Here is a 27,184-nt window from a genome sequence, read left to right as displayed (position 1 = left end):
ACAGACAGCCAGAGAGAGAGAGGGATTCTGAAAGACAAACAACCAGAGAGACAGACAGTCAGAGAGAGAGAGGGATTCTGAAAGACAAACAACCAGAGAGACAGACAGCCAGAGAGAGAGAGGGATTCTGAAAGACAAACAACCAGAGAGACAGACAGCCAGAGAGAGAGAGAGAGAGGGTATCTGAAAGACAAACAGCCAGAGAGACATACAACCAGAGAGAGAGAGAGGGATTCTGAAAGCATACAGCCAGAGAGATATATTCTAGAAAAACAGACAGACAGACAGAGAGAGAGAGGGATTCTGAAAGACAAACAACCAGAGAGACAGACAGACAGACAGAGAGAGAGAGGGATTCTGAAAGACAAACAACCAGAGAGACAGACAGACAGACAGACAGAGAGGGGGGTTCTGAAATACAAACAACCAGAGAGAGACAGACAGACAGACAGACAGACAGACAGACAGACAGAGAGAGAGAAGGGTTCTGAAAGACAAACAACCAGAGAGACAGACACAGACAGACAGACAGACAGACAGACAGACAGACAGACAGACAGACAGAGAGCGAGAGAGAGAGAGGGGTTCTAAAATACAAACAACTAGAGAGACAGACAGCCAGAGAGAGAGAGAGGGATTCTGAAAGACAAACAACCAGAGAGACAGACAGCCAGAGAGAGAGAGAGGGATTCTGAAAGACAAACAACCAGAGAGACAGACAGCCAGAGAGACCGAGAGAGAGAGGGGTTCTGAAATACAAACAACCAGAGAGACAGACAGCCAGAGAGAGAGAGAGGGGTTCTGAAAGACAAACAACCAGAGAGACAGACAGCCAGAGAGAGAGAGAGAGGGGTTCTGAAAGACAAACAACCAGAGAGACAGACAGCCAGAGAGAGAGAGAGGGGTTCTGAAATACAAACAACCAGAGAGACAGACAGCCAGAGAGAGAGAGGGGTTCTGAAATACAAACAACTAGAGAGACAGACAGCCAGAGAGAGAGAGGGGTCCTGGAAGACAAACAACCAGAGAGACAGACAGCCAGAGAGAGAGAGGGATTCTGAAAGACAAACAACCAGAGAGACAGACAGCCAGAGAGAGAGGGATTCTGAAAGACAAACAACCAGCGAGACAGACAGACAGATAGACATATAGCCAGAGAGAGAGAGGGATTCTGAAAAACAAACAACCAGAGAGACAGACAGCCAGATAGACATATAGCCAGAGAGAGAGAGAGGGATTCTGAAAGACAAACAACCAGAGAGACATATAGCCAGAGAGAGAGAGAGGGATTCTGAAAGACAAACAACCAGAGAGACAGACAGAGAGAGAGAGGGATTCTGAAATACAAAACAACTAGAGAGACAGACAGCCAGAGAGAGAGAGGGATTCTGAAAGCATACAGCCAGAGAGATATATTCTAGAAAAACAGACAGACAGACAGACAGACAGACAGAGTTAGAGAGGGGTTCTGAAATACAAACAACCAGAGAGACAGACAGCCAGAGAGAGAGAGGGATTCTGAAAGACAAACAACCAGAGAGACAGACAGCCAGAGAGAGAGAGGGATTCTGAAAGACAAACAACCAGAGAGACAGACAGCCAGAGAGGGAGAGAGGGATTCTGAAATACAAACAACCAGAGAGACAGACAGGCAGAGAGACAGACAGACAGAGAGAGAGAGGGATTCTGAAAGACAAACAACCAGAGAGACAAACAACCAGAGAGACATATAGCCAGAGAGACATATAGCCAGAGAGAGAGAGAGGGATTCTGAAAGACAAACAACCAGAGAGACAGACAGCCAGAGAGAGAGGGGTTCTGAAATACAAACAACTAGAGAGACAGACAGCCAGAGAGAGAGAGGGATTCTGAAAGACAAACAACCAGAGAGACAGACAGCCAGAGAGAGAGGGATTCTGAAAGACAAACAACCAGAGAGACAGACAGCCAGAGAGAGAGGGGTTCTGAAATACAAACAACTAGAGAGACAGACAGCCAGAGAGAGAGAGGGATTCTGAAAGACAAACAACCAGAGAGACAGACAGCCAGAGAGAGAGAGGGATTCTGAAAGCATACAGCCAGAGAGACAGACAGCCAGAGAGAGAGAGGGATTCTGAAAGACAAACAGCCAGAGAGACAGACAGCCAGAGAGAGAGAGAGGATCTGAAAGACAAACAGCCAGAGAGACAGACAGCCAGAGAGAGAGAGAGGGATTCTGAAAGACAAACAGCCAGAGAGATATATTCTAGAAAAACAGACAGACAGACAGACAGACAGAGAGAGAGAGGGATTCTGACAGAGACAGACAGACCGACAGACAGACAGACGGAGAGAGAGAGAGAGACAGGGAAATTCTGAAAGACAAACAGCCAGAGAGACAGACAGCCAGAGAGAGAGCGGGGTTCTGAAAGACAAACAACCAGAGAGACAGACAGCCAGAGAGAGAGAGAGAGAGGGGATCTGAAAGACAAACAACCAGAGAGACAGACAGCCAGAGAGAGAGAGGGGATCTGAAAGACAAACAACCAGAGAGACAGACAGCCAGAGAGAGAGAGGGGATCTGAAAGACAAACAACCAGAGAGACAGACAGCCAGAGAGAGAGAGATTCTAAAAGACAAACAACCAGAGAGACAGACAGGCAGTGAGACAGACAGACAGAGAGAGAGAGGGATTCTGAAAGACAAACAACCAGAGAGACAGACAGCCAGAGAGAGAGAGAGGGATTCTGAAATACAAACAACCAGAGAGACAGACAGGCAGAGAGACAGACAGACAGAGAGAGAGAGGGATTCTGAAAGACAAACAACCAGAGAGACAGACAGGCAGAGAGACAGACAGACAGAGAGAGAGAGGGATTCTGAAAGACAAACAACCAGAGAGACAAACAACCAGAGAGACATATAACCAGAGAGACATATAGCCAGAGAGAGAGAGAGGGATTCTGAAAGACAAACAACCAGAGAGACAGACAGCCAGAGAGAGAGGGGTTCTGAAATACAAACAACTAGAGAGACAGACAGCCAGAGAGAGAGAGGGATTCTGAAAGACAAACAACCAGAGAGACAGACAGCCAGAGAGAGAGAGGGATTCTGAAAGACAAACAACCAGAGAGACAGACAGCCAGAGAGAGAGAGGGATTCTGAAAGCATACAGCCAGAGAGATATATTCTAGAAAAACAGACAGACAGACAGACAGACAGAGTTAGAGAGGGGTTCTGAAATACAAACAACCAGAGAGACAGACAGCCAGAGAGAGAGAGAGATTCTGAAAGACAAACAACCAGAGAGACAGACAGCCAGAGAGAGAGAGGGATTCTGAAAGACAAACAACCAGAGAGACAGACAGCCAGAGAGAGAGAGGGATTCTGAAAGACAAACAACCAGAGAGACAGACAGCCAGAGAGAGAGAGAGAGGGGTTCTGAAAGACAAACAACCAGAGAGACAGACAGCCAGAGAGAGAGAGAGGGGTTCTGAAATACAATCAACCAGAGAGACAGACAGCCAGAGAGAGAGAGGGGTTCTGAAATACAAACAACTAGAGAGACAGACAGCCAGAGAGAGAGAGGGGTCCTGGAAGACAAACAACCAGAGAGACAGACAGCCAGAGAGAGAGGGGTTCTGAAATACAAACAACTAGAGAGACAGACAGCCAGAGAGAGAGAGGGATTCTGAAAGACAAACAACCAGAGAGACAGACAGCCAGAGAGAGAGGGATTCTGAAAGACAAACAACCAAAGAGACAGACAGCCAGATAGACATATAGCCAGAGAGAGAGAGAGGGATTCTGAAAGACAAACAACCAGAGAGACATATAGCCAGAGAGACATATAGCCAGAGAGAGAGAGAGGGATTCTGAAAGACAAACAACCAGAGAGACAGACAGCCAGAGAGAGAGGGGTTCTGAAATACAAACAACTAGAGAGACAGACAGCCAGAGAGAGAGAGGGATTCTGAAAGACAAACAACCAGAGAGACAGACAGCCAGAGAGAGAGAGGGATTCTGAAAGACAAACAACCAGAGAGACAGACAGCCAGAGAGAGAGAGGGATTCTGAAAGCATACAGCCAGAGAGATATATTCTAGAAAAACAGACAGACAGACAGACAGACAGAGTTAGAGAGGGGTTCTGAAATACAAACAACCAGAGAGACAGACAGCCAGAGAGAGAGAGGGATTCTGAAAGACAAACAACCAGAGAGACAGACAGCCAGAGAGAGAGAGGGATTCTGAAAGACAAACAACCAGAGAGACAGACAGCCAGAGAGAGAGAGGGATTCTGAAAGACAAACAACCAGAGAGAGAGAGAGAGGGGTTCTGAAAGACAAACAACCAGAGAGACAGACAGCCAGAGAGAGAGAGAGGGGTTCTGAAATACAATCAACCAGAGAGACAGACAGCCAGAGAGAGAGAGGGGTTCTGAAATACAAACAACTAGAGAGACAGACAGCCAGAGAGAGAGAGGGGTCCTGGAAGACAAACAACCAGAGAGACAGACAGCCAGAGAGAGAGGGGTTCTGAAATACAAACAACTAGAGAGACAGACAGCCAGAGAGAGAGGGGGATTCTGAAAGACAAACAACCAGAGAGACAGACAGCCAGAGAGAGAGGGATTCTGAAAGACAAACAACCAAAGAGACAGACAGCCAGATAGACATATAGCCAGAGAGAGAGAGAGGGATTCTGAAAGACAAACAACCAGAGAGACATATAGCCAGAGAGACATATAGCCAGAGAGAGAGAGAGGGATTCTGAAAGACAAACAACCAGAGAGACAGACAGCCAGAGAGAGAGGGGTTCTGAAATACAAACAACTAGAGAGACAGACAGCCAGAGAGAGAGAGGGATTCTGAAAGCATACAGCCAGAGAGATATATTCTAGAGAGAGAGAGGGGATCTGAAAGACAAACAGCCAGAGAGACATAGACAGACAGACAGACAGAAAAACAGACAGACAGACAGACAGACAGACAGACAGAGTTAGAGAGGGGTTCTGAAATACAAACAACCAGAGAGACAGACAGCCAGAGAGAGAGAGGGATTCTGAAAGACAAACAACCAGAGAGACAGACAGCCAGAGAGAGAGAGGGATTCTGAAAGACAAACAACCAGAGAGACAGACAGCCAGAGAGAGAGAGGGATTCTGAAAGACAAACAACCAGAGAGACAGACAGCCAGAGAGAGAGAGAGAGAGGGGATCTGAAAGACAAACAGCCAGAGAGACATACAACCAGAGAGAGAGAGAGATATATTCTAGAAAAACAGACAGACAGACAGACAGACAGAGAGAGAGAGGGATTCTGACAGAGACAGACAGACCGACAGACAGACAGACGGAGAGAGAGAGAGACAGGGAAATTCTGAAAGACAAACAGCCAGAGAGACAGACAGCCAGAGAGACAGACAGCAGAGAGAGGGTTCTGAAAGACAAACAACCAGAGAGACAGACAGCCAGAGAGAGAGAGGGGATCTGAAAGACAAACAACCAGAGAGACAGACAGCCAGAGAGAGAGAGGGATTCTGAAATACAAACAACCAGAGAGACAGACAGCCAGAGAGAGAGAGATTCTAAAAGACAAACAACCAGAGAGACAGACAGGCAGAGAGACAGACAGACAGAGAGAGAGAGGGATTCTGAAAGACAAACAACCAGAGAGACAGACAGCCAGAGAGAGAGAGGGATTCTGAAATACAAACAACCAGAGAGACAGACAGGCAGAGAGACAGACAGACAGACAGAGAGAGATGGATTCTGAAAGACAAACAACCAGAGAGACAGACAGGCAGAGAGACAGACAGACAGAGAGAGAGGGATTCTAGAAAGACAAACAACAGACAGACAAACAACCAGAGAGACATACAGCCAGAGAGACATATAGCCAGAGAGAGAGAGAGGGATTCTGAAAGACAAACAACCAGAGAGACAGACAGCCAGAGAGAGAGGGGTTCTGAAATACAAACAACTAGAGAGACAGACAGCCAGAGAGAGAGAGGGATTCTGAAAGACAAACAACCAGAGAGACAGACAGCCAGAGAGAGAGAGGGATTCTGAAAGACAAACAACCAGAGAGACAGACAGCCAGAGAGAGAGAGGGATTCTGAAAGCATACAGCCAGAGAGATATATTCTAGAAAAACAGACAGACAGACAGACAGACAGACAGACAGAGTTAGAGAGGGGTTCTGAAATACAAACAACCAGAGAGACAGATAGCCAGAGAGAGAGAGGGATTCTGAAAGACAAACAACCAGAGAGACAGACAGCCAGAGAGAGAGAGGGATTCTGAAAGACAAACAACCAGAGAGACAGACAGCCAGAGAGAGAGAGGGATTCTGAAAGACAAACAACCAGAGAGACAGACAGCCAGAGAGAGAGAGAGAGAGGGGATCTGAAAGACAAACAGCCAGAGAGACATACAACCAGAGAGAGAGAGGGATTCTGAAAGCATACAGCCAGAGAGATATATTCTAGAAAAACAGACAGACACAGACAGACAGAGAAAGAGAGGGATTCTGAAAGACAAACAACCAGAGAGACAGACAGACAGACAGAGAGAGAGAGGGATTCTGAAAGACAAACAACCAGAGAGACAGACAGACAGACAGACAGACAGACAGACAGACAGACAGACAGAGAGACATACAACCAGAGAGAGAGAGGGATTCTGAAAGCATACAGCCAGAGAGATATATTCTAGAAAAACAGACAGACAGACAGACAGACAGAGAGAGAGGATTCTGACAGAGACAGACAGACAGACCAGAGAGAGAGAGAGAGAAAGAGAGACAGGGAAATTCTGAAAGACAAACAGCCAGAGAGACAGACAGCCAGAGAGAGAGCGGGGTTCTGAAAGACAAACAACCAGAGAGACAGACAGCCAGAGAGAGAGAGGGGATCTGAAAGACAAACAACCAGAGAGACAGACAGCCAGAGAGAGAGAGGATTCTGAAATACAAACAACCAGAGAGACAGACAGCCAGAGAGAGAGGATTCTAAAAGACAAACAACCAGAGAGACAGACAGGCAGAGAGACAGACAGAGAGAGAGAGAGAGGATTCTGAAAGACAAACAACCAGAGAGACAGACAGCCAGAGAGAGAGGGATTCTGAAAGACAAACAACCAAAGAGACAGACAGCCAGATAGACATAGAGACAGACAGAGAGAGAGAGGGATTCTGAAAGACAAACAACCAGAGAGACATACAGCCAGAGAGACATATAGCCAGAGAGAGAGAGGGATTCTGAAAGACAAACAACCAGAGAGACAGACAGCCAGAGAGAGAGAGGGTTCTGAAATACAAACAACCAGAGAGACAGACAGCCAGAGAGAGAGAGAGGATTCAGAGCATACAGCCAGAGAGATATATTCTAGAAAAACAGACAGACAGACAGACAGACAGACAGACAGACAGACAGAGTTAGAGAGGGGTTCTGAAAGACAAACAACCAGAGAGACAGACAGCCAGAGAGAGAGAGGGATTCTGAAAGACAAACAACCAGAGAGACAGACAGCCAGAGAGAGAGGGATTCTGAAAGACAAACAACCAGAGAGACAGACAGCCAGAGAGAGAGAGGGATTCTGAAAGACAAACAACCAGAGAGACAGACAGCCAGAGAGAGAGAGGATTCTGAGAGACAAGGGGATCTGAAAGACAAACAGCCAGAGAGAGAGAGGGACATACAACCATACAGAGAGAGATATATTCTAGAAAAACAGACAGACAGACAGACAGACAGAGAGAGAGAGGGATTCTGAAGCGACAGACAGACCAGACAGACAGACAGCCGGAGAGAGAGAGAGACAGGGAAATTCTGAAAGACAAACAGCCAGAGAGACAGACAGCCAGAGAGAGAGAGGGATTCTGAAAGACAAACAACCAGAGACAGAGAGAGGGATCTGAAAGACAAACAACCAGAGAGACAGACAGCCAGAGAGAGAGAGGGATTCTGAAAGACAAACAACCAGAGAGACAGACAGCCAGAGAGAGAGATTCTGAAAGACAACAAACAACCAGAGAGACAGACAGACAGACAGACAGACAGAGAGAGAGAGGGATTCTGAAAGACAAACAACCAGAGACAGAGAGAGAGAGGGATTCTGAAATACAAACAACCAGAGAGACAGACAGGCAGAGAGACAGACAGACAGAGAGAGAGATGGATTCTGAAAGACAAACAACCAGAGAGACAGACAGGCAGAGAAGAGAGGGACAGACAGACAGAGAGAGAGAGGGATTCTGAAAGACAAACAACCAGAGAGACAAACAACCAGAGAGACATACAGCCAGAGAGAGAGAGAGGGATTCTGAAAGACAAACAACCAGAGAGACAGACAGCCAGAGAGAGAGGGGTTCTGAAATACAAACAACTAGAGAGACAGACAGCCCAGAGAGAGAGGGATTCTGAAAGACAAACAACCAGAGAGACAGACAGCCAGAGAGAGAGAGGGATTCTGAAAGACAAAAGCAGACAGCCAGAGAGATATATTCTAAAAGAAAAACAGACAGACAGACAGACAGACAGACAGACAGACAGAGAGAGAGGGGTTCTGAAATACAAACAACCAGAGAGACAGACAGCCAGAGAGAGAGAGGGATTCTGAAAGACAAACAACCAGAGAGACAGACAGGCAGCCAGACAGAGAGAGAGGGATTCTGAAAGACAAACAACCAGAGAGACAGACAGCCAGAGAGAGAGAGGGATTCTGAAAGACAAACAACCAGAGAGACAGACAGCCAGAGAGAGAGAGAGAGAGGGGATCTGAAAGACAAACAGCCAGAGAGACATACAACCAGAGAGAGAGAGGGATTCTGAAAGCATACAGCCAGAGAGATATATTCTAGAAAAACAGACAGACAGACAGACAGACAGAGAAAGAGAGGGATTCTGAAAGACAAACAACCAGAGAGACAGACAGACAGACAGAGAGAGAGAGGGATTCTGAAAGACAAACAACCAGACAGACAGACAGACAGACAGACAGACAGACAGACAGACAGAGAGACATACAACCAGAGAGAGAGAGGGATTCTGAAAGCATACAGCCAGAGAGATATATTCTAGAAAAACAGACAGACAGACAGAGAGAGAGAGGGATTCTGACAGAGACAGACAGACAGACGGAGAGAGAGAGAGAAAGAGAGACAGGGAAATTCTGAAAGACAAACAGCCAGAGAGACAGACAGCCAGAGAGAGAGCGGGGTTCTGAAAGACAAACAACCAGAGAGACAGACAGCCAGAGAGAGAGAGGGATTCTGAAAGACAAACAACAGAGAGAGACAGACAGCCAGAGAGAGACAGGGATTCTGAAATACAAACAACCAGAGAGACAGACAGCCAGAGAGAGAGAGGGATTCTAAAAGACAAACAACCAGAGAGACAGACAGGCAGAGAGACAGACAGAGAGAGAGAGAGGATTCTGAAAGACAAACAACCAGACATACAGAGAGAGAGGGATTCTGAAAGACAAACAACCAGAGAGACAGACAGGCAGAGAGACAGACAGAGAGAGAGAGGGGATTCTGAAAGACAAACAACCAGAGAGACAGACAGACAGAGAGAGAGCGATTCTGAAAGACAAACAACAGAGAGACAGACAGGCAGACAGACAGACAGACAGAGAGAGAGGGGGATTCTGAAAGACAAACAACCAGAGAGACAGACAGACAGCCAGAGAGAGAGAGAGGGATTCTGAAAGACAAACAACCAGAGAGACAGACAGGCAGAGAGACAGACAGACAGATAGAGAGAGGGATTCTGAAAGACAAACAACCAGAGAGACAGACAGGCAGAGAGACAGACAGAGAGAGAGAGAGGGATTCTGAAAGCATACAGCCAGAGAGATATATTCTAGAAAAACAGACAGACAGACAGACAGACAGACAGAGAGAGAGATGGATTCTGAAAGACAAACAACCAGAGAGACAGACAGACAGACAGAGAGAGAGAGGGATTCTGAAAGACAGATAGACAGACAGACAGACAGACAGACAGACAGACAGACAGACAGACAGACAGACAGACAGACAGACAGACAGACAGACAGACAGAGAGACATACAACCAGAGAGAGAGAGGGATTCTGAAAGCATACAGCCAGAGAGATATATTCTAGAAAAACAGACAGACAGACAGAGAGAGAGAGGGATTCTGACAGAGACAGACAGACAGACGGAGAGAGAGAGAGAGAAAGAGAGACAGGGAAATTCTGAAAGACAAACAGCCAGAGAGACAGACAGCCAGAGAGAGAGCGGGGTTCTGAAAGACAAACAACCAGAGAGACAGACAGCCAGAGAGAGAGAGGGGATCTGAAAGACAAACAACCAGAGAGACAGACAGCCAGAGAGAGAGAGGGATTCTGAAATACAAACAACCAGAGAGACAGACAGCCAGAGAGAGAGAGATTCTAAAAGACAAACAACCAGAGAGACAGACAGGCAGAGAGACAGACAGAGAGAGAGAGAGGGATTCTGAAAGACAAACAACCAGAGAGACAGACAGCCAGAGAGAGAGAGGGATTCTGAAAGACAAACAACCAGAGAGACAGACAGGCAGAGAGACAGACAGACAGAGAGAGAGAGGGATTCTGAAAGACAAACAACCAGAGAGACAGACAGGCAGAGAGACAGACAGACAGAGAGAGAGAGCGATTCTGAAAGACAAACAACCAGAGAGACAGACAGGCAGAGAGACAGACAGACAGAGAGAGAGGGGGATTCTGAAAGACAAACAACCAGAGAGACAGACAGCCAGAGAGAGAGAGAGGGATTCTGAAAGACAAACAACCAGAGAGACAGACAGGCAGAGAGACAGACAGACAGAGAGAGAGAGGGATTCTGAAAGACAAACAACCAGAGAGACAGACAGCCAGAGAGACCGAGAGAGAGAGGGATTCTGAAAGACAAACAACCAGAGAGACAGACAGCCAGAGAGAGAGAGAGAGGGATTCTGAAATACAAACAACCAGAGAGACAAACAGGCAGAGAGACAGATAGCCAGAGAGAGAGAGGGGGATTCTGAAAGACAAACAACAAGACAGAACCAGAGAGAGATTCTGAAAGATAAACAGGCAGAGAGACAGATAGCCAGAGAGAGAGAGGGGTTCTGAAAGACAAACAACCAGAGACAGACAGCCAAAGAGAGAGAGATTCTGAAAGATAAACAACCAGAGAGACAGACAGCCAGAGAGAGAGGGGTTCTGAAAGACAAACAACCAGAGACAGACAGCCAAGAGAGAGAGGTTCTGAAAGACAAACAACCAGAGACAGACAGCCAAAGAGAGAGAGATTCTGAAAGATAAACAACCAGAGAGACAGACAGCCAGAGAGAGAGAGAGAGGGGTTCTGAAAGACAAACAACCAGAGACAGACAGCCAAAGAGAGAGAGATTCTGAAAGATAAACAACCAGAGAGACAGACAGCCAGAGAGAGAGGGGTTCTGAAAGATAAACAACCAGAGAGACAGACAGCCAGAGAGACAGACAGCCAGAGAGAGAGAGGGATTCTGAAAGACAAACAACCAGAGAGACAGACAGCCAGAGACAGAGGGATCCTGAAAGACAAACAACCAGAGACAGACAGCCAGAGAGAGAGGGATTCTGAAAGATAAACAACCAGAGAGACAGACAGGCAGAGAGAGAGAGGGATTCTGAAAGACAAACAACCAGAGAGAGAGACAGCCAGAGAGAAAGAGGGGTCCTGAAAGACAAACAACCAGAGAGACAGACAGCCAGAGAGAAAGAGGGGTCCTGAAAGACAAACAACCAGAGAGACAGACAGCCAGATAGAGAGAAGGGTTCTAAAAGACAAACAACCAGAGAGACAGACAGCCAGAGAGAGAGAGGGCTTCTGAAAGACAAACAACCAAAGAGACAGACAGCCAGCGACAGAGGGGTTCTGAAAGCCAACAACCAGAGAGACAGACAGCCAGAGAGAAAGAGGGGTTCTGAAAGACAAACAACCAGAGAGACAGACAGCCAGAGAGAGGGGGGTTCTGAAAGACAAACAACCAGAGAGACAGACAGCCAGAGAGAGAGAGGGGTCCTGGAAGACAAACAACCAGAGAGACAGACAGCCAGAGAGAGAGAGGGGTCCTGGAAGACAAACAACCAGAGAGACAGACAGCCAGAGAGAGAGAGCGGTTCTGAAAGACAGACGGACAGGGAGAGGGATTCTGAAAGACAGACAGACAGGGAGAGGAATTCTGAAAGACATTGAGATGGGGATAGATTTCGAAAGAGCAAGAGATTGGCAGAGATAGCTGTTGATTGGCAGACAGTTGATGTGTGTCCCTCCCTCAGTGGGGTTGCTGGAGGTGGTTCTGTCCCTGCCTCTCTGCCGCTAGTCTGACTTTGAATGAGTCCCTAGCCGAGGAGTGTGTCCAGGCCAGGCCAGCTGAGCGGAAATGGCCTGGTCTCAACACACACTGTTGTTTGGAAATGCAAGCCTCATTTAAAGGGGAAGATATACGGTCCCAAGTTTCTATAAATGTAACAGGCAACAGGCTGATGGGCCCAAGCAGGCTTCACCTTACCTTTAAGAGCTTTTCCATCCCCCTTCTGGAGTCCCTATCACTCCATCTCTCTTTTTCTTTCGTTCTAAGTGTAAATGTATCCAACAATCTGTCTTTCCATATCCACTTATCTCTCAACATAGTTTTCCTCATGTTTCTTTCCTATCTATCTCAACCCTCTTTTTCCCTCACTTGTTTTATTTTCCACAAGTCATTTATTTTCTCTTACACTTTTCTCGCTCATTTTGATGCCATGTCCATTTTGAGTCTCTTTGCCAGGTCATATTCTATAGTGTGTGTTGTTGTTGTTTGTAAGCATGTCCCAGAGCCTAACCGTGGGGGACAGAGCCTAACCGTGGGGGACAGAGCCTAACCGTGGGGGACAGAGCCTACCCGTGGGGGACAGAGTCTACCCGTCGGGGACCGAGTCTAACCGTGGGGGACAGAGCCCAACCGTGGGGGACAGAGCCTAACCGTAAGGGACAGAGCCTAACCGTAGGGGACAGAGTCTACCCGTGGGGGACAGAGTCTACCCGTGGGGGACAGAGTCTACCCGTGGGGGACAGAGTCTAACCGTGGGGGACAGAGTCTAACCGTGGGGGATAGAGCCTAACCGTAGGGGACAGAGCCTACCCGTGGGGGACAGAGTCTATCTGTGCAGGACAGAGTCTAACCGTGGTGGACAGAGCCTAACCGTGGGGGACAGAGCCTAACCGTGGGGGACAGAGCCTACCCGTGGGGGACAGAGTCTACCCGTGGGGGACCGAGTCTAACCGTGGGGGACAGAGCCCAACCGTGGGGGACAGAGCCTAACCGTAAGGGACAGAGCCTAACCGTAGGGGACAGAGTCTACCCGTGGGGGACAGAGTCTATCTGTGGAGGACAGAGTCTAACCGTGGTGGACAGAGCCTAACCGTGGGGGACAGAGTCTACCCGTGGGGGACAGAGTCTAACCGTGGGGGACAGAGCCTAACCGTAGGGGACAGAGTCTACCCGTGGGGGACAGAGTCTACCTGTGGGGGACAGAGTCTACCCGTGGAGGACAAATTCTACCCCGTGGGGGACAGAGTTTACCCGTGGGGGACAGAGTCTACCCGTGGGGGACAGAGCCTACCCGTGGGGACAGAGTCTACCTGTGGGGGACAGAGTCTACCCGTGGAGGACAAATTCTACCCGTGGGGGACAGAGTTTACCCGTGGGGGACAGAGTCTACCCGTGGAGGACAGAGCCTACCCGTGGGGGACAGAGCCTACCCGTGGGGGACAGAGCCTACCCGTGGGGGACAGAGTCTACCCGTGGGGGACAGAGCCTACCCGTGGGGGACAGAGCCTACCCGTGGGGGACAGAGCCTACCCGTGGGGGACAGAGTTTACCCGTGGGGGACAGAGCCTACCCGTGGGGGACAGAGTTTACCCGTGGGGACAGAGCCTACCCGTGGGGGACAGAGTCGTGGGGGACCCGTGGTGGGGACAGAGTCTACCCGTGGGGGACAGAGCCTACCCGTGGGGGACAGAGCCTACCCGTGGGGGACAGAGCCTACCCGTGGGGGACAGAGCCTACCCGTGTGGGACAGAGCCTACCCGTGGGGGACAGAGCCTACCCGTGGGGGACAGAGCCTACCCGTGGGGGACAGAGCCTACCCGTGTGGGACAGAGCCTACCCGTGGGGGACAGAGCCTACCCGTGGGGGACAGAGCCTACCCGTGGGGGACAGAGCCTACCCGTGGGGGACAGAGCCTACCCGTGGGGGACAGAGTCTACCCGTGGGGGACAGAGCCTACCCGTGGGGGACAGAGCCTACCCGTGGGGGACAGAGCCTACCCGTGTGGGACAGAGCCTACCCGTGGGGGACAGAGCCTACCCGTGGGGGACAGAGCCTACCCGTGGGGGACAGAGCCTACCCGTGGGGGACAGAGCCTACCCGTGGGGGACAGAGCCTACCCGTGGGGGACAGTCAGCACAGTGACTGTCTGACTCTGACTGCTTCAAAGCAGAGCCTTTGATCCTCTCCAAAGAGGCCATTTTAGGTGCTGTAAAAGAGCTGGTGGAAGAACGACATGTTTTCCAGGAGACGTTAAGGAGATTACCTGATAGACGGCTCACTGCCTCAACCCTCGTTGATCTTACTAATTGAGAGAGCGGGTGTAGTTAAAAGACAATATACTCTGGATTAGTAGAGGCCTCTGCACTGTAAAACTTGGGGGAAACGGCAAGCCTGCGTTTAGAAACACAGAGGGAAAGCGGTGAATAAAGATGCTGCAGAGCGTAGAGGCAAAGGGACTGTCCTTATGTCTACGGTGCGGTTCCTTTATTGTCTGTGTAGGTATGAGTGGAGCTATTCCAATGCAAATCCAATTCCATTTCCCTTCTCTGCTCGCGTCTCTTATCTCCCTCTTGGTTTTATGTTAATAGCAGGATGGCCTGAATGCAAATGAGTGTCGGATATAGAAAGCAATGACCTGTTTGTGCATTTCAGTACACACACACACACACACACACACACACACACACACACACACACACACTAGAACCACTGTGTATAGGTAAGAGCTGGGAGCAGTTTCTCAACCATTCTTTCTCATTTCATCTACATTATGAGTGTGCTCAGTGCCAGTGGCCACAGTGTTTATAGTCTAATTTCCGCTCTCCTCTTTTAAAGACTCTGTTTGATATCCACACCTCTCACACCGGACCGAGCTATGGCCCTAAAAAGAGACCATGGATTCACTTTAGTTTTCCATTTCCGACAGGACTTCACACAAATTTCCATCTTCTGATAAACAGAGAGATTCCGGTGAACCAGGCTAGAATTCATCATGGTTGTCACCTTGTGTGTGTGTGTGTGTGTGTGTGTGTGTGTGTGTGTGTGTGTGTGTGTGACCGTGGGTCACAGTGAGTGCATGCGTGCGGTGTGTGTGTGTGTGTGAGTGCGTGCGTGCGTGCGGTGTGTGTGTCTGTTTTTGTCTGTTTTTTGGGTTGTTTACATGTTCAAAGCTCCGCCTCTCTTTGGAGTCCGGCTGCATGCAGTTGATTATGGTTTTTCAATTTCTTTTCCAACAAATCAATAAAAAGCAAGCCATGCTCACTGTTATTTAACTCCGAGAACTTCATCATTGTCTCTTCACCTCAATATTTATGCTTTATGTTGTCAGCGAGTTGCCTGTCTCGCTTCCAGCTGCGTATGTCTGGTGTGAGTTTGTGAATGCAAATTGTTGTGGGAGCCTGCCGTGTGTGTGCGTGTCTGCTTCAGTCTAATTCAAAATAGTTTTTCATCCTCGTAGCCATAGTAAAGGCAAGCTGTCAGTCGTCCAATGAAAAGTGACTCTTGACCAGTGTAGAGCGTCCTGCTCTGAACCTCCTGGACCTGTCCCCTCCCCCTCCCTCTTCTCCCCCTCCCCCTCCCCCTCTCCTCCCTCTCTGCCCCTGGGCCCAGAAAAAGGTTCATTGTGCAGCAGCGAGCGTTTGGCGCCTGGTTCTGGTTAGCTCAGCTCCATCTGAAACACTCACCTTCCTCTAGGGGCTGCATCTGGAGTTGGTTTCCTGTTTGGGCTGGCTGCACTGCACTGGCCAGGGGCGGGGTTTGGCCCAGCCCTGTGATTGGGTGAGATGGAGGCTTTATGAACCCCAGGATGGATGGAACTGCCAAACACTAGTCTGTCAATCACTGACCTAACTGACAGCATCAGACCAGAGAGAGTGTTTGATTGGTGCAGATTGCCAAGCAGTTAAGTTCCGTATCTATCAGGGACTTCATGAGGCTTCTGTCTCTCGTCACTGTGAGGGTATCAGCTATCAACATTTTATCATAGCTTTACTCTTAGAAAAAAAGCTTCCGAAAGGGTTCTTCGGCCGTGCAATCTAAGGTGCTATCTAGAACCTAAAAGGTTTCTTCGGCTGTTCCCATGGGAGAACCCTTTGAAGTACCATTGTTGGTTCCAGGGATAACCCTTTTTGGGTCAAGGTAGAACCCTTTTGGTTCCAAGTAAAAATGTTTTGGGTTCCATGTAGAACCTTTTCGACAGAGAGTTCTACATGGAACCCAAAATGGTTCTAACTGGAACCAAAAAGGTTTTTCCCTGGAACCAACAATGGTTCTTCAAAGGGTTCTCCCATGGGGACAGCCGAAGAAACCTTTTAGGTTCTAGATAGCACTTTTTTCTAAGAGTGTTTTCTTAGATAGTTATTTCTTTCTTCTTTCAATGGAAATAGTATGTCACGATAACAAACTGTATAGTAGTCATTTAAAGTAATGGCATTATTTCAGTAATTGCGCGTCCTAATATTACCATTGTTTTGACAGTATTTACACGGTTATTCTGTAATTGTGTGTAATGATGGCATTTAGGGCATGGCGACAGGACCAGTCGATCCAGTAATGGTGTGTAATAATAACGTTAGCGTTTAGCGAGCAGGCTACAGCTTCCTGTTATTACTGCAGTAATGGTCTGGTATTGGGCTGCCCTCACTACAGCCACTAAAATACATCTCTTTTTACAGACTGAACCTAAAACTTGACATGGAATTAGCAGCATACTTTTAGAGCCTGTCGTGTGGAGACTTTTATAGTGACAGGCAGGCTGAGGGGAAAGGCTCGGTCAGAGGGGGCTTGGCGGGGCGAGGACGGGGGTACAGGGGCAGGGATGTCTGGCTCTATCAGAATTCCACCTTGGCTTGGCGCTGAGTGGACTATGTCTGTAAACCTGTCTGTGTGTGTCTGTGTGTGTGTGTGTGTGTGTGTGTGTGTGTGTGTGTGTACGTGTACGTGTCCTTTGAGCTTTTTGTCTTCAGGAGACATATCAAAAGCTGCCAGGACAGGACATGGAGGTTTTCGTATGGAGCTTGTGTGTGTGTGACAGACAAACACACACAAAACATTAATCTCTACAATGCTTGGAACTCAATCACTCAAAGGATAAAGAAAGTGAGTGAGCGGGGAGATGGATGCAAAAAGAAAGAGTAAGAGTGAACGTGGGATTGAGAAGAAGCAAAGGTCCAGTGAAAGTCAGAAGTGGGAGGTAGAACAACAGAAACAGGAGGAGGAGGGGGTGAGAAAGGAAAGCTGGATACACACAGACACTCGGTGTAGTTGAACCCTCCACAGAGCTCATGACTACAGGTCAGAGTTAATGTCACGTAGAGTCTGTCTTATGAGTAAGGCGAGGAGTTTCTCCTGGGCAGCTCATGTGGAAAAACTCCAGGGGGCCATAGAACCCATTTCCCTCCACTTCACCTGCTTCCCGAACCAGGCCACTCCGTTCTCAGCCTCATGTGGCTGCTGCTGACCGTCCTCTCTGCAGGCTACAGGACAGATCAGCCCCTGGACATGTGTGGACTGACTGAGCAGCAGGAGATCCATGTCCGCTGAGAGTAGAGAGTGATGACAGAGACGAGGTGTTTACTCTGCTCGCCTTACCGTGAAACCCTGAAACCTCTTTGCTTCTCTTTCTCCTCACAGTGGAGAAAGTAAGGGAAAGAGCCCGAACATTATCTGGCAGAAGTGTGGCCTCGGAGATGTATTTGATTATGCCGTGTTTAAGGGGAAAAAGGTGTTCTGTGATTTGGTTTGTGTGTTTGAATACCCCCTGAGGGCGGTGGTTGGCTGGGGCTGAGGACTAGCTGGAAGAGAACTGGTGCTCTGACACACTACAGTCTCATGTACTTTAAAATGAGATCTCCTAGATAGATATCAAGCACTTTAAGACAAGGGGATAGTGCCAACTAGAGGGTAGTGGGTAGTGCCAACTGAGGGTAGTGGGTAGTGCCAACTAGAGGGTAGTGGGTAGTGCCAACTAGAGGGTAGTGGGTTGGGCCAACTAGAGGGTAGTGGGTAGTGCCAACTAGAGGGTAGTGGGTAGTGCCAACTAGAGGGTAGTGGGTAGTGCCAACTAGAGGGTAGTGGGTAGTGCCAACTAGGGGGGAGAGGTAGTGGGTGCCAACTAGAGGGTAGTGGGTAGTGCCAACTGGGTAGTGCCAACTAGAGAGGGTAGTGGGGTGTAGTGCCAACTAGAGGGTAGTGGGTAGTGCCAACTAGAGGGTAGTGGGTAGTGCCAACTAGAGAGTGGGGTGCCAACTAGAGGGTAGTGGGTAGTGCCAACTAGAGGGAGTGGGTAGTGCCAACTAGGGAGTGGGGTAGTGGGTAGTGCCAACTAGAGGGAGTGGGTAGTGTAGAGGGGTGGGTAGTGCCAACTAGAGGGTAGTGGGTAGTGCCAACTAGAGGGTAGTGGTAGTGCCAAGGGTAGTGGGTAGTGCCAACTAGAGGGTAGTGGTAGTGCCCAACTGAGGGTAGTGGGTAGTGGAGGGTAGTGGGTAGTGCCAACTGGGGGTGAGTGGGTAGTGCCAGCTGAGGGAGGGCTAGTGGGTAGTGCCAACTAGTGGGTAGTGCCAGCTAGAGGGTGTGGGTAGTGAGAGTGGGAGGGTAGTGGGTAGTGCCAACTGAGAGGGTAGTGCCAACTGGGTAGTGCCAACTGAGGTGGGTAGTGTGGGTAGTGCCAACTGCCAACTGGGGGTAGTGGGTAGTGCCAACTAGAGTGGGTAGTGGGTAGTAGTGCCAACTGAGGGTAGTGGGTAGTGCCAACTAGAGGGTAGTGGGTAGTGCCAACTGAGGGTAGTGGGTAGTGCCAACTGAGGGTACTGGGTAGTGCCAACTAGAGGGTAGTGGGTAGTGCCAACTAGAGGGTAGTGGCCAGCTAGAGGGTAGTGTGTAGTGCCAACTGCCAGAGGGTAGTGGGTAGTGCCAACTAGTGAGGGTAGTGGGTAGTGCCCTAGAGGGTAGTGGGTAGTGCCACTAGAGGGAGTGGGTAGTGCCTGGGTAGTGCCAACTAGAGGGTAGTGGGGGCCAACTAGAGGGTGGGTAGTGCCAACTGAGGGTAGTGGGTAGTGCCAACTGAGGGTAGTGGGTAGTGCCAACTAGAGGGTAGTGGGTAGTGCCAACTAGAGGGTAGTGGGTAGTGCCAACTAGAGGGTAGTGGGTAGTGCCAACTAGAGGGTAGTGGGTAGTGCCAACTAGAGGGTAGTGGGTAGTGCCAACTAGAGGGTAGTGGGTTGGGCCAACTAGAGGGTAGTGGGTAGTGCCAACTAGAGGGTAGTGGGTAGTGCCAACTAGAGGGTAGTGGGTAGTGCCAACTAGGGGTAGTGGGTAGTGCCAACTAGAGGGTAGTGGGTAGTGCCAACTGTCCGGGTTTGGCCCATGTGTAAATAAGAATTTGTTGTTAAATAAAGGTTCAATCCAATTTTAAAAAACGTGGATGTTCAATGGATCATTGTTCACGGAGTAAAAGACCAGAGCCGGATTCACACGCACAGACAGTCAGTTCAGTACTGTTGCTGGTCCAGAGTGTGTTGGGTCTGATTCGCCACTCCCTGTCCCAGAACAGGGTTGTAATGGATCATTGTTCACGGAGTAAAAGACCAGAGCCGGATTCACACGCACAGACAGTCAGTTCAGTACTGTTGCTGGTCCAGAGTGTGTTGGGTCTGATTCGCCACTCCCTGTCCCAGAACAGGGTTGTAATGGATCATTGTTCACGGAGTAAAAGACCAGAGCCGGATTCACACGCACAGACAGTCAGTTCAGTACTGTTGCTGGTCCAGAGTGTGTTAGGTCTGATTCGCCACTCCCTGTCCCAGAACAGGGTTCTAATGGATCGGACACTGGATCCCCTCAGTGGACCAGATCAGGGCTCAGATTTTGGAGCAGGGTAGGGAGAGAGTCTGTTTGTCTTGGTTTGGAGGAACATTGAGGTCTTAACACACAGCTCAGTCAATAAAATGTCATTTACATTTACATTTAAGTCATTTAGCAGACGCTCTTATCCAGAGCGACTTACAAATTGGTGCGTTCACCTTAAGACATCCAGTGGAACAGCCACTTTACAATAGTGCATCTAAATCTTTTAAGTAAGGGGTGAGAAGGATTACTTTATCCTATCCTAGGTATTCCTTAAAGAGGTGGGGTTTCAGGTGTCTCCGGAAGGTGGTGATTGACTCCGCTGTCCTGGCGTCGTGAGGGAGTTTGTTCCACCATTGGGGGCCAGAGCAGCGAACAGTTTTGACTGGGCTGCGCGGGGAACTGTACTTCCTCAGTGGTAGGGAGGTAGCAGGCCAGAGGTGGATGAGTACGCAGTGCCCTTGTTTGGGTGTAGGGCCTGATCAGAGCCTGGAGGTACTGAGGTGCCGTTCCCCTCACAGCTCAAGTTCGTAGGCAAGCACCATGGTCTTGTAGCGGATGGATCATTGTTCAACTGGAAGCCAGTGGATTCAGAGCGGAGGAGCGGGGTGACTGTGCTGAGTCCAGAACTTGGGAAGGTTGAACACCAGACGGGCTTGTTCTGGATGAGTTGCAGGGGTTTAATTACATTTACATTTAACATTTAAGTCATTTAGCAGTACTGTTGCTTATCCAGAGCGACTTACAAATTGGTGCATTCACCTTATGACATCCAGTGGAACAGTAGCGCATCTAAATCTTTTTAAGGGGGGTGAGAGGGATTACTTTATCATATCCTAGGTATTCCTTAAAGAGGTGGGGTTTCAGGTGTCTCCGGAAGGTGGTGATTGACTCCGCTGTCCTGGGTCGTGAGTGGGAGTTTGTTCCACCATTGGGGGCCAGAGCAGCGAACAGTTTTGACTGGGCTGGGCGGGAACTGTTGCTTCCTCAGTGGTAGGGAGGCGACAGGCCAGAGGTGGATGAACGCAGTGCCCTTGTTTGGTGTGTAGGGCCTGATCAGAGCCTGGAGGTACTGAGGTGCCGTTCCCCTCACAGCTCCCAGCACCATGGTCTTGTAGCGGATCATTGCTTCAACTGGAAGCCAGTGGAGAGAGCGGAGGAGCGGGGTGACGTGAGAGAACAGGAAGGTTGAACACCAGACGCCACTCCCTGGCTGCTGCGTTCTGGATGAGTTGTTGGGTTTAATGGCACAGGCAGGGAGCCCAGCCAACAGGAGTTGCAGTAATCAGACGGGAGATGACAAGTGCCTGGATTAGGACCTGCGCCGACTTCCTGTGTGAGGCAGGGTACTGTACTCTGTCCGGATGTTGTAGAGCATGAACCTACTGGAACGGGCCACCGAACTTGATGTTAGTTGAGATGGATCAGGGTGTTGTCCAGGATACGCCAAGGTTCTTAGCGCTCTGGGAGTCAGGACACAATGTTGTTGTCAACCGTGATGGCGAGATCATGGATTGTTCGGGCAGTCCTTCCCCGGGAGGAAGAGCAGCTGTTAATCGTCTTGCCGAGGTTCAGCTTGAGGTGGTGATCCGTCATCCACACTGATATGTCTGCCAGACATGCAGAGATGCGATTCGCCACCTGGTCATCAGAAGGGGAAAGGAGAAGATTAATTGTGTGTAAGTCTGCATAGCAATGATAGGAGAGACCATGTGAGGTTATGACAGAGCCAAGTGACTTGGTGTATAGCGAGAATAGGAGAGGGCCTAGAACAGAGCCCTGGGGACGCCAGTGGTGAGAGTACGCGTGGTGAGGAGACAGATTCTCGCCACGCCACCTGGTAGGAGCGACCTGTCAGGTACGGACGCAAGACCAAGCCGTGGATTCACGCGCCGGAGATGCCCAGTACTGGAGAGGGTCCAGAGAGGAGGATCTGATGGTTCACAGTATCGAAGGCGGCCGATAGGTCTAGAAGGATGAGAGCAGAGGAGAGAGAGTTAGCTTTAGCAGTGCGGAGCGCCTCCGTGATACAGAGAAGTCTTGAAACCTGACTGATTTGGATCAAGAAGGTCTTTCTGAGAGAGATAGCACAGAGGCATCCGACCACAGCTCTAGCGGATTCCCCTCACTCTTTCTCTTGTTCTTTCCCTCTCTTTCTCCCTCTCTCTCTCCTTCTCTCTCTTTCTCACTCTTTTGTACAAAACACACACCTGTGTGTATGATCTCAGCCTGGCTGTTAGACTGTGTATCGTTCTGTTTAAGAGCCTAGGGTCCACATCACGTGGGCCAGGACTGGCAAAACCAGCATATGGGAACAAACTCACTCACAACAACACAGAGAAACAGGTCACTGCTCCTAAACAGAATAGAAGCGTGCACCCTGTGTCTGTGCATGCATGCAAATGATCAGGTAAATGATGTCTAATACACATTTGCATGATAAAAGAAACGCAAAAATGGAGAAGAGTAAACGAGAATGAGTTTACATACAACTGGATTACTCATAGTCGTAAAAAAAAGCAAACGCAAAAACATGCCGCTCTAGACAATCATTGACATTGTCTTGCTAGTTGTTGTATGTGTGTGGGGATTTGATGTGTTTTGTGTTACCCAGCTTGTAGTTTCTACTTCGTATCTCTAAAATGTGTCTTGTGCCCTGTGTGTGTTGCAGGCTCTCGGAGACTCTGACTTTGCTGGTGTTCTGAGGCAGCTGCTGCCCCTGATGAAGCCCCGCGGTGAGGAGGGGTCCAGATCAGAGTCCAGTTCAGGTTGTCGGTCGGGGGAGGATGAGTGTGGTCCAGACGAGCTGCTGGTGCTGCTGGTCTACCTGTACTCCCTGGCTGGAGAGGCTCAGCCTGCAGACGATGAAGAGGTGGAGAAGGTGGAGAGGGAGCTGATTGGAGCGCTCACCCTAGTCGTCACCAGAGAGACGGAGCTCAGCCCGCTGCTGCAGAAACTCACCAGTTAGGAGGGTGGGGGGCAGGGGTGAAGGGAACTGTGGGGTGGATCTTGGCTGATGGGGTCGCTGGTTTGCGTATGTTTGAAATAGAGGAACCTAAAATTGCACCATTCTCTTGATAAGACTCAACTGAACCAGATGCAACATATCACAACATTATAGATGGGTTGCTTCTTTACCAACTATGGGACAAAACAGACTGGGTTGGCTTAGATGGTTGACAACGTGTAAATGTTTATTGAAAACATACAGTGCATTTGGAAAGTATTCAGACCCCTTGACTTTTTCCAAATTTTGTTACGTTACAGCTTTATTCTAAAATGGTTTGTTTTTTAAATACCATCAATCTACACACAGTACCCCATAATGACAAAGCGAAAACAAGTTTTTAGAAATGTTTGCAAATGTATTCAAAAATAAAAACAGAAATACCTTATTTACGTAAGTATTTAGACCCTTTGCTATGAGACTCGAAATTGAGCTTCGGTGCATCCTGTTTCCATTGATCATCCTTGAAATGTATCTACAACTTCAATGGAGTCCACCTGTGGTAAATTCAGGGGATTGGACATGATTTATATAAGATCCCACAGTTGCCAGTGCATGTCAGAGCAGAAACCAAGCCTTGAGGTTGAAGGAATTGTCCGTAGAGCTCCAAGACAGGATTGTGTCGAGGCACACTGAGCAATCGGGAGAGAAGGGCCTTGGTCAGGGAGGTGACCAAGAACCCGATGGTCACTCTGACAGAGCTCCAGAGTTCCTCTGTGGAGATGGGAGAACCTTCCAGAAGGACAACCATCCACCAATCAGGCCTTTATGGTAGAGTGAACAGACGGAAGCCACTCCTCAGTAAAAGGCACATGACAGACCGCTTTGAGTTTGCTAAAAGGCCTCTAGAGACTCTCAGATCATGAGAAACAAGATTCTCTGGTCTGATGAAACCAAGATTGAACTCTTTGGCCTGAATGCCAAGTGTCATGTCTGGAGGATACTTGGCATCATCCCTACGGCGAAGTATGGTGGTGGCCGCATCCTGCCCCAGAGAGCTCAGGACCTCAGACTGGGGCGAAGATTCACCTTCCAACAGGACAACAACCCTAAGCACACTGCCAAGACAACACAGGAGTGGCTTAGGGACAAGTCTCTGAATGCCCTTGAGTGACCCAGCCAGAGGCTGAACTTGAACACGATCGAACATCTCTGGAGAGACCTGAAAATAGCTGTGCAGTGACGCCTTGTAGCGTCATACCCAAGAAGACTTGAGGCTGTAATTACTGCCAAAGGTTCTTCAACAAAGTACTGAGAAAAGGGTTTGAATACTTATGTAAATATGATTATATATATTTTTTTATAAATTTGTAAAAATGTATGAAAACCTGTTTTTGCTTTGACATTATGGGGTATTGTGTGTAGATTGATGAGGGGGAAAACAATTTAATCCATTTTAGAATAAAATAAAATGTGGAAACGGTCAAGGGGTCTGAATACTTTCCATATGCACTGTAAATACATTTACACAATGAGCGCATGTCTCTCAAATAGATTTTTACAGTTGTTTGTCAACTCAAATCAAATCAAAGTTTATTTGTCACGTGCGCCGAATACGACAGGTGTAGACCTTACAGTGAAATGCTTACTTACAGGCTCTAAACAATAGTGCAAAAAAGGTATTAGGTGAACAATAGGTAGGTAAAGAAATAAAACAACAGTAAAAAGACAGGCTGTATACAGTATCAAGGCTATAAAAGTAGCGAGGCTACATACAGACACCGGTTAGTCAGGCTGATTGAGGTAGTATGTACATGTAGATATGGTTAAAGTGACTATGCATCTATGATGAACAGAGAGTAGCAGTAGCGTAAAAGAGGGGTTGGTGGGTGGGACACAATGCAGACAGCCCGGTTAGCCAATGTGCGGAAGCACTGGTTGGTCGGCCCAATTGAGGTAGTATGTACATAAATGTATAGTTAAAGTGACTATGCATATATGATAAACAGAGAGTAGCAGCAGCGTAAAAAGAGGGGTTAGGGGGAGCACACAATACAAATGGTCCTTTTGTTCGATAAAGTCCTTCTTTATATCCATAAAAACTCAGTTTAGCTGGCGCGCTTCATTCAATAATCCACCGGTTTCCCTCCTTCAAAATGCACATAAAATGAATGCCAAACGCTAACAATAAACTTATCCATACAGGTCAAACAACGTTTATAATCAAACCTCAGGTACCCTAATACGGAAATATACGATCAAATTTAAGCCGGAGAATAGTATGTTCATTACCTGAGATAAATAACAAAGAACGCGCTTTCATTCTTGCACATGGAAGCACTACAGCCAAAATGGGAGCCACTTAGAAAAACTACAACTTCTAGCTAAGTTTTCCAAAAACCAGCCTGAAATTCTTTCTAAAGACTGTTGACATCTAGTGGAAGCCTTAGGAACTGCAATCTGTGGGGACTTTGTCTCATAATAAACATGAAATCCATGGAAACAGTGGTAGGCTGAAATTATTTTTTTAATGGTTTGTCCTCAGGGTTTCGCCTGCCATATCAGATCTGTTATACTCACAGACATTATTTTAACACTTTTAGAAACTGTTTTCTATCTACCAAGTATATGCATATCCTAGCTTCTGGGCCTGTGTAACAGGCAGTTTACTTTAGGTATGCTTTTCATCCGGAAGTGAAAATACTACCCCCTACCCAAGAGAGGTTAAAGGTCTTACTCACGTCGGGTATGGAGAGCGTGATCACACAGTTGTCCGGAACAGCTGATGCTCTCATGCATGCCTCAGTGTTGCTTGCCTCGAAGCAAGCATAGAAGTGATTTAGCTCGTCTGGTAGGCTCGTGTCACTGGGCAGCTCGCGGCTGTGCTTCCCTTTGTAGTCTGTAATAGTTTGCAAGCCCTGCCACATAAGACGAGCGTCGGAGCCGGTGTAGTATGATTCAATCTTAGCCCTGTATTGACGCTTTGCCTGTTTGATTGTTTGTCGCAGGGGTTAGCAGGATTTCTTGTAAGCTTCCGGGTTAGAGTCCCGCACCTTGAAAGTGGCAGCTCTACCTACCTCAGTGCGAATGTTGCCTGTATCCATAGCTTCTGGTTGGGGTATGTACGTACAGTCACTATGGGGACGACGTTCTCGATGCACTTATTGATAAAGCCAGTGACTGATGTGGTGAACTCCTCAATGCCATCGGATGAATCCCGGAACATGTTCCGGTCTGTGGTAGCAAAACAGTCCTGTAGTTTAGCATCTGCTTCATCTGACCACTTTTATATAGACCACTGGTGCATCCTGCTTTAATTTTTGCTTGTAAGCAGGAATCAGGAGGACAGAGTTGTGGTCTGATTTACCAAATGGAGGGCGAGGGAGAGCTTTGTACGCGTCTCTGTGTGTGGAGTGCAGGTGATCTAGATAGTTTTTCCCTCTGGTTGCACATTTAACATGTAGATAGAAATTTGGTAGAACTGATTTCAGTTTCCCTGCATTAAAGTCTCCCGCCACTAGGAGCGCCACCTCTGGGTGAGTGGTTTCCTGTTTGCTTATTTCCTTATACAGCTGACTGAGTGCGGTCTTAGTGCCAGCATCTGTCTGTGGTGGTAAATTAACAACTCTCTAGGCAAGTAGTGTGGCCTGCAATTTATCACAATATACTCTACTTCAGGCGAGCAAAATCTAGAGACTTCCTTAGATTTCGTGCAACAGCTGTTGTTTACAAATATGCACAGACCGACCCTGTCTTACTGGAGTGTGCTGTTCTATCTTGCCGGTGCAGCGTATATCCCGCTAGCTGAATATCCATGTCGTCATTCAGCCACGATTCCGTGAAACATAGGATATTACAGTTTTTGATGTCCCGTTGGAAGGATATTCGTGATCGTACCTCGTTTAGTTTATTTTCCAATGATTGCACGTTGGCGAGTGGTATTGACGGTAACGACAGCTTTCCGGGTCCTGACCAGGCATCCGTCTCTTTGTCCTCTCTACCTGCGGCGCTTCCTCTTGCAAATAACAGGGATGTCGGCCCTGTCGTGTGTTTGGAGAATGTCT

The 27,184-nt window shown here is 48.5% G+C and overlaps 1 protein-coding gene across 1 annotated transcript in view; it reads left to right on the top strand.

The window, feature by feature from the left end:
- The window catches only part of scfd2 (sec1 family domain containing 2), a 104,047-nt gene extending 78,424 nt beyond the window's left edge, over positions 1–25,623 (top strand). The window contains 1 exon segment of the mRNA XM_065003131.1: positions 22,845–25,623. Within this exon segment, the coding sequence (XP_064859203.1) occupies positions 22,845–23,141 (297 nt within the window). The 3' untranslated portion in view covers positions 23,142–25,623.
- The last annotated feature ends 1,561 nt before the right edge of the window (positions 25,624–27,184 follow it).

Source organism: Oncorhynchus nerka, linkage group LG17 (assembly GCF_034236695.1).
Source record: "Oncorhynchus nerka isolate Pitt River linkage group LG17, Oner_Uvic_2.0, whole genome shotgun sequence".
In the NCBI taxonomy this organism is placed as follows: domain Eukaryota; kingdom Metazoa; phylum Chordata; class Actinopteri; order Salmoniformes; family Salmonidae; genus Oncorhynchus; species Oncorhynchus nerka.
The sequence above is the reverse complement of the archived record's forward strand: the minus strand, read 5'-3'. Positions and strand labels throughout refer to the sequence as shown.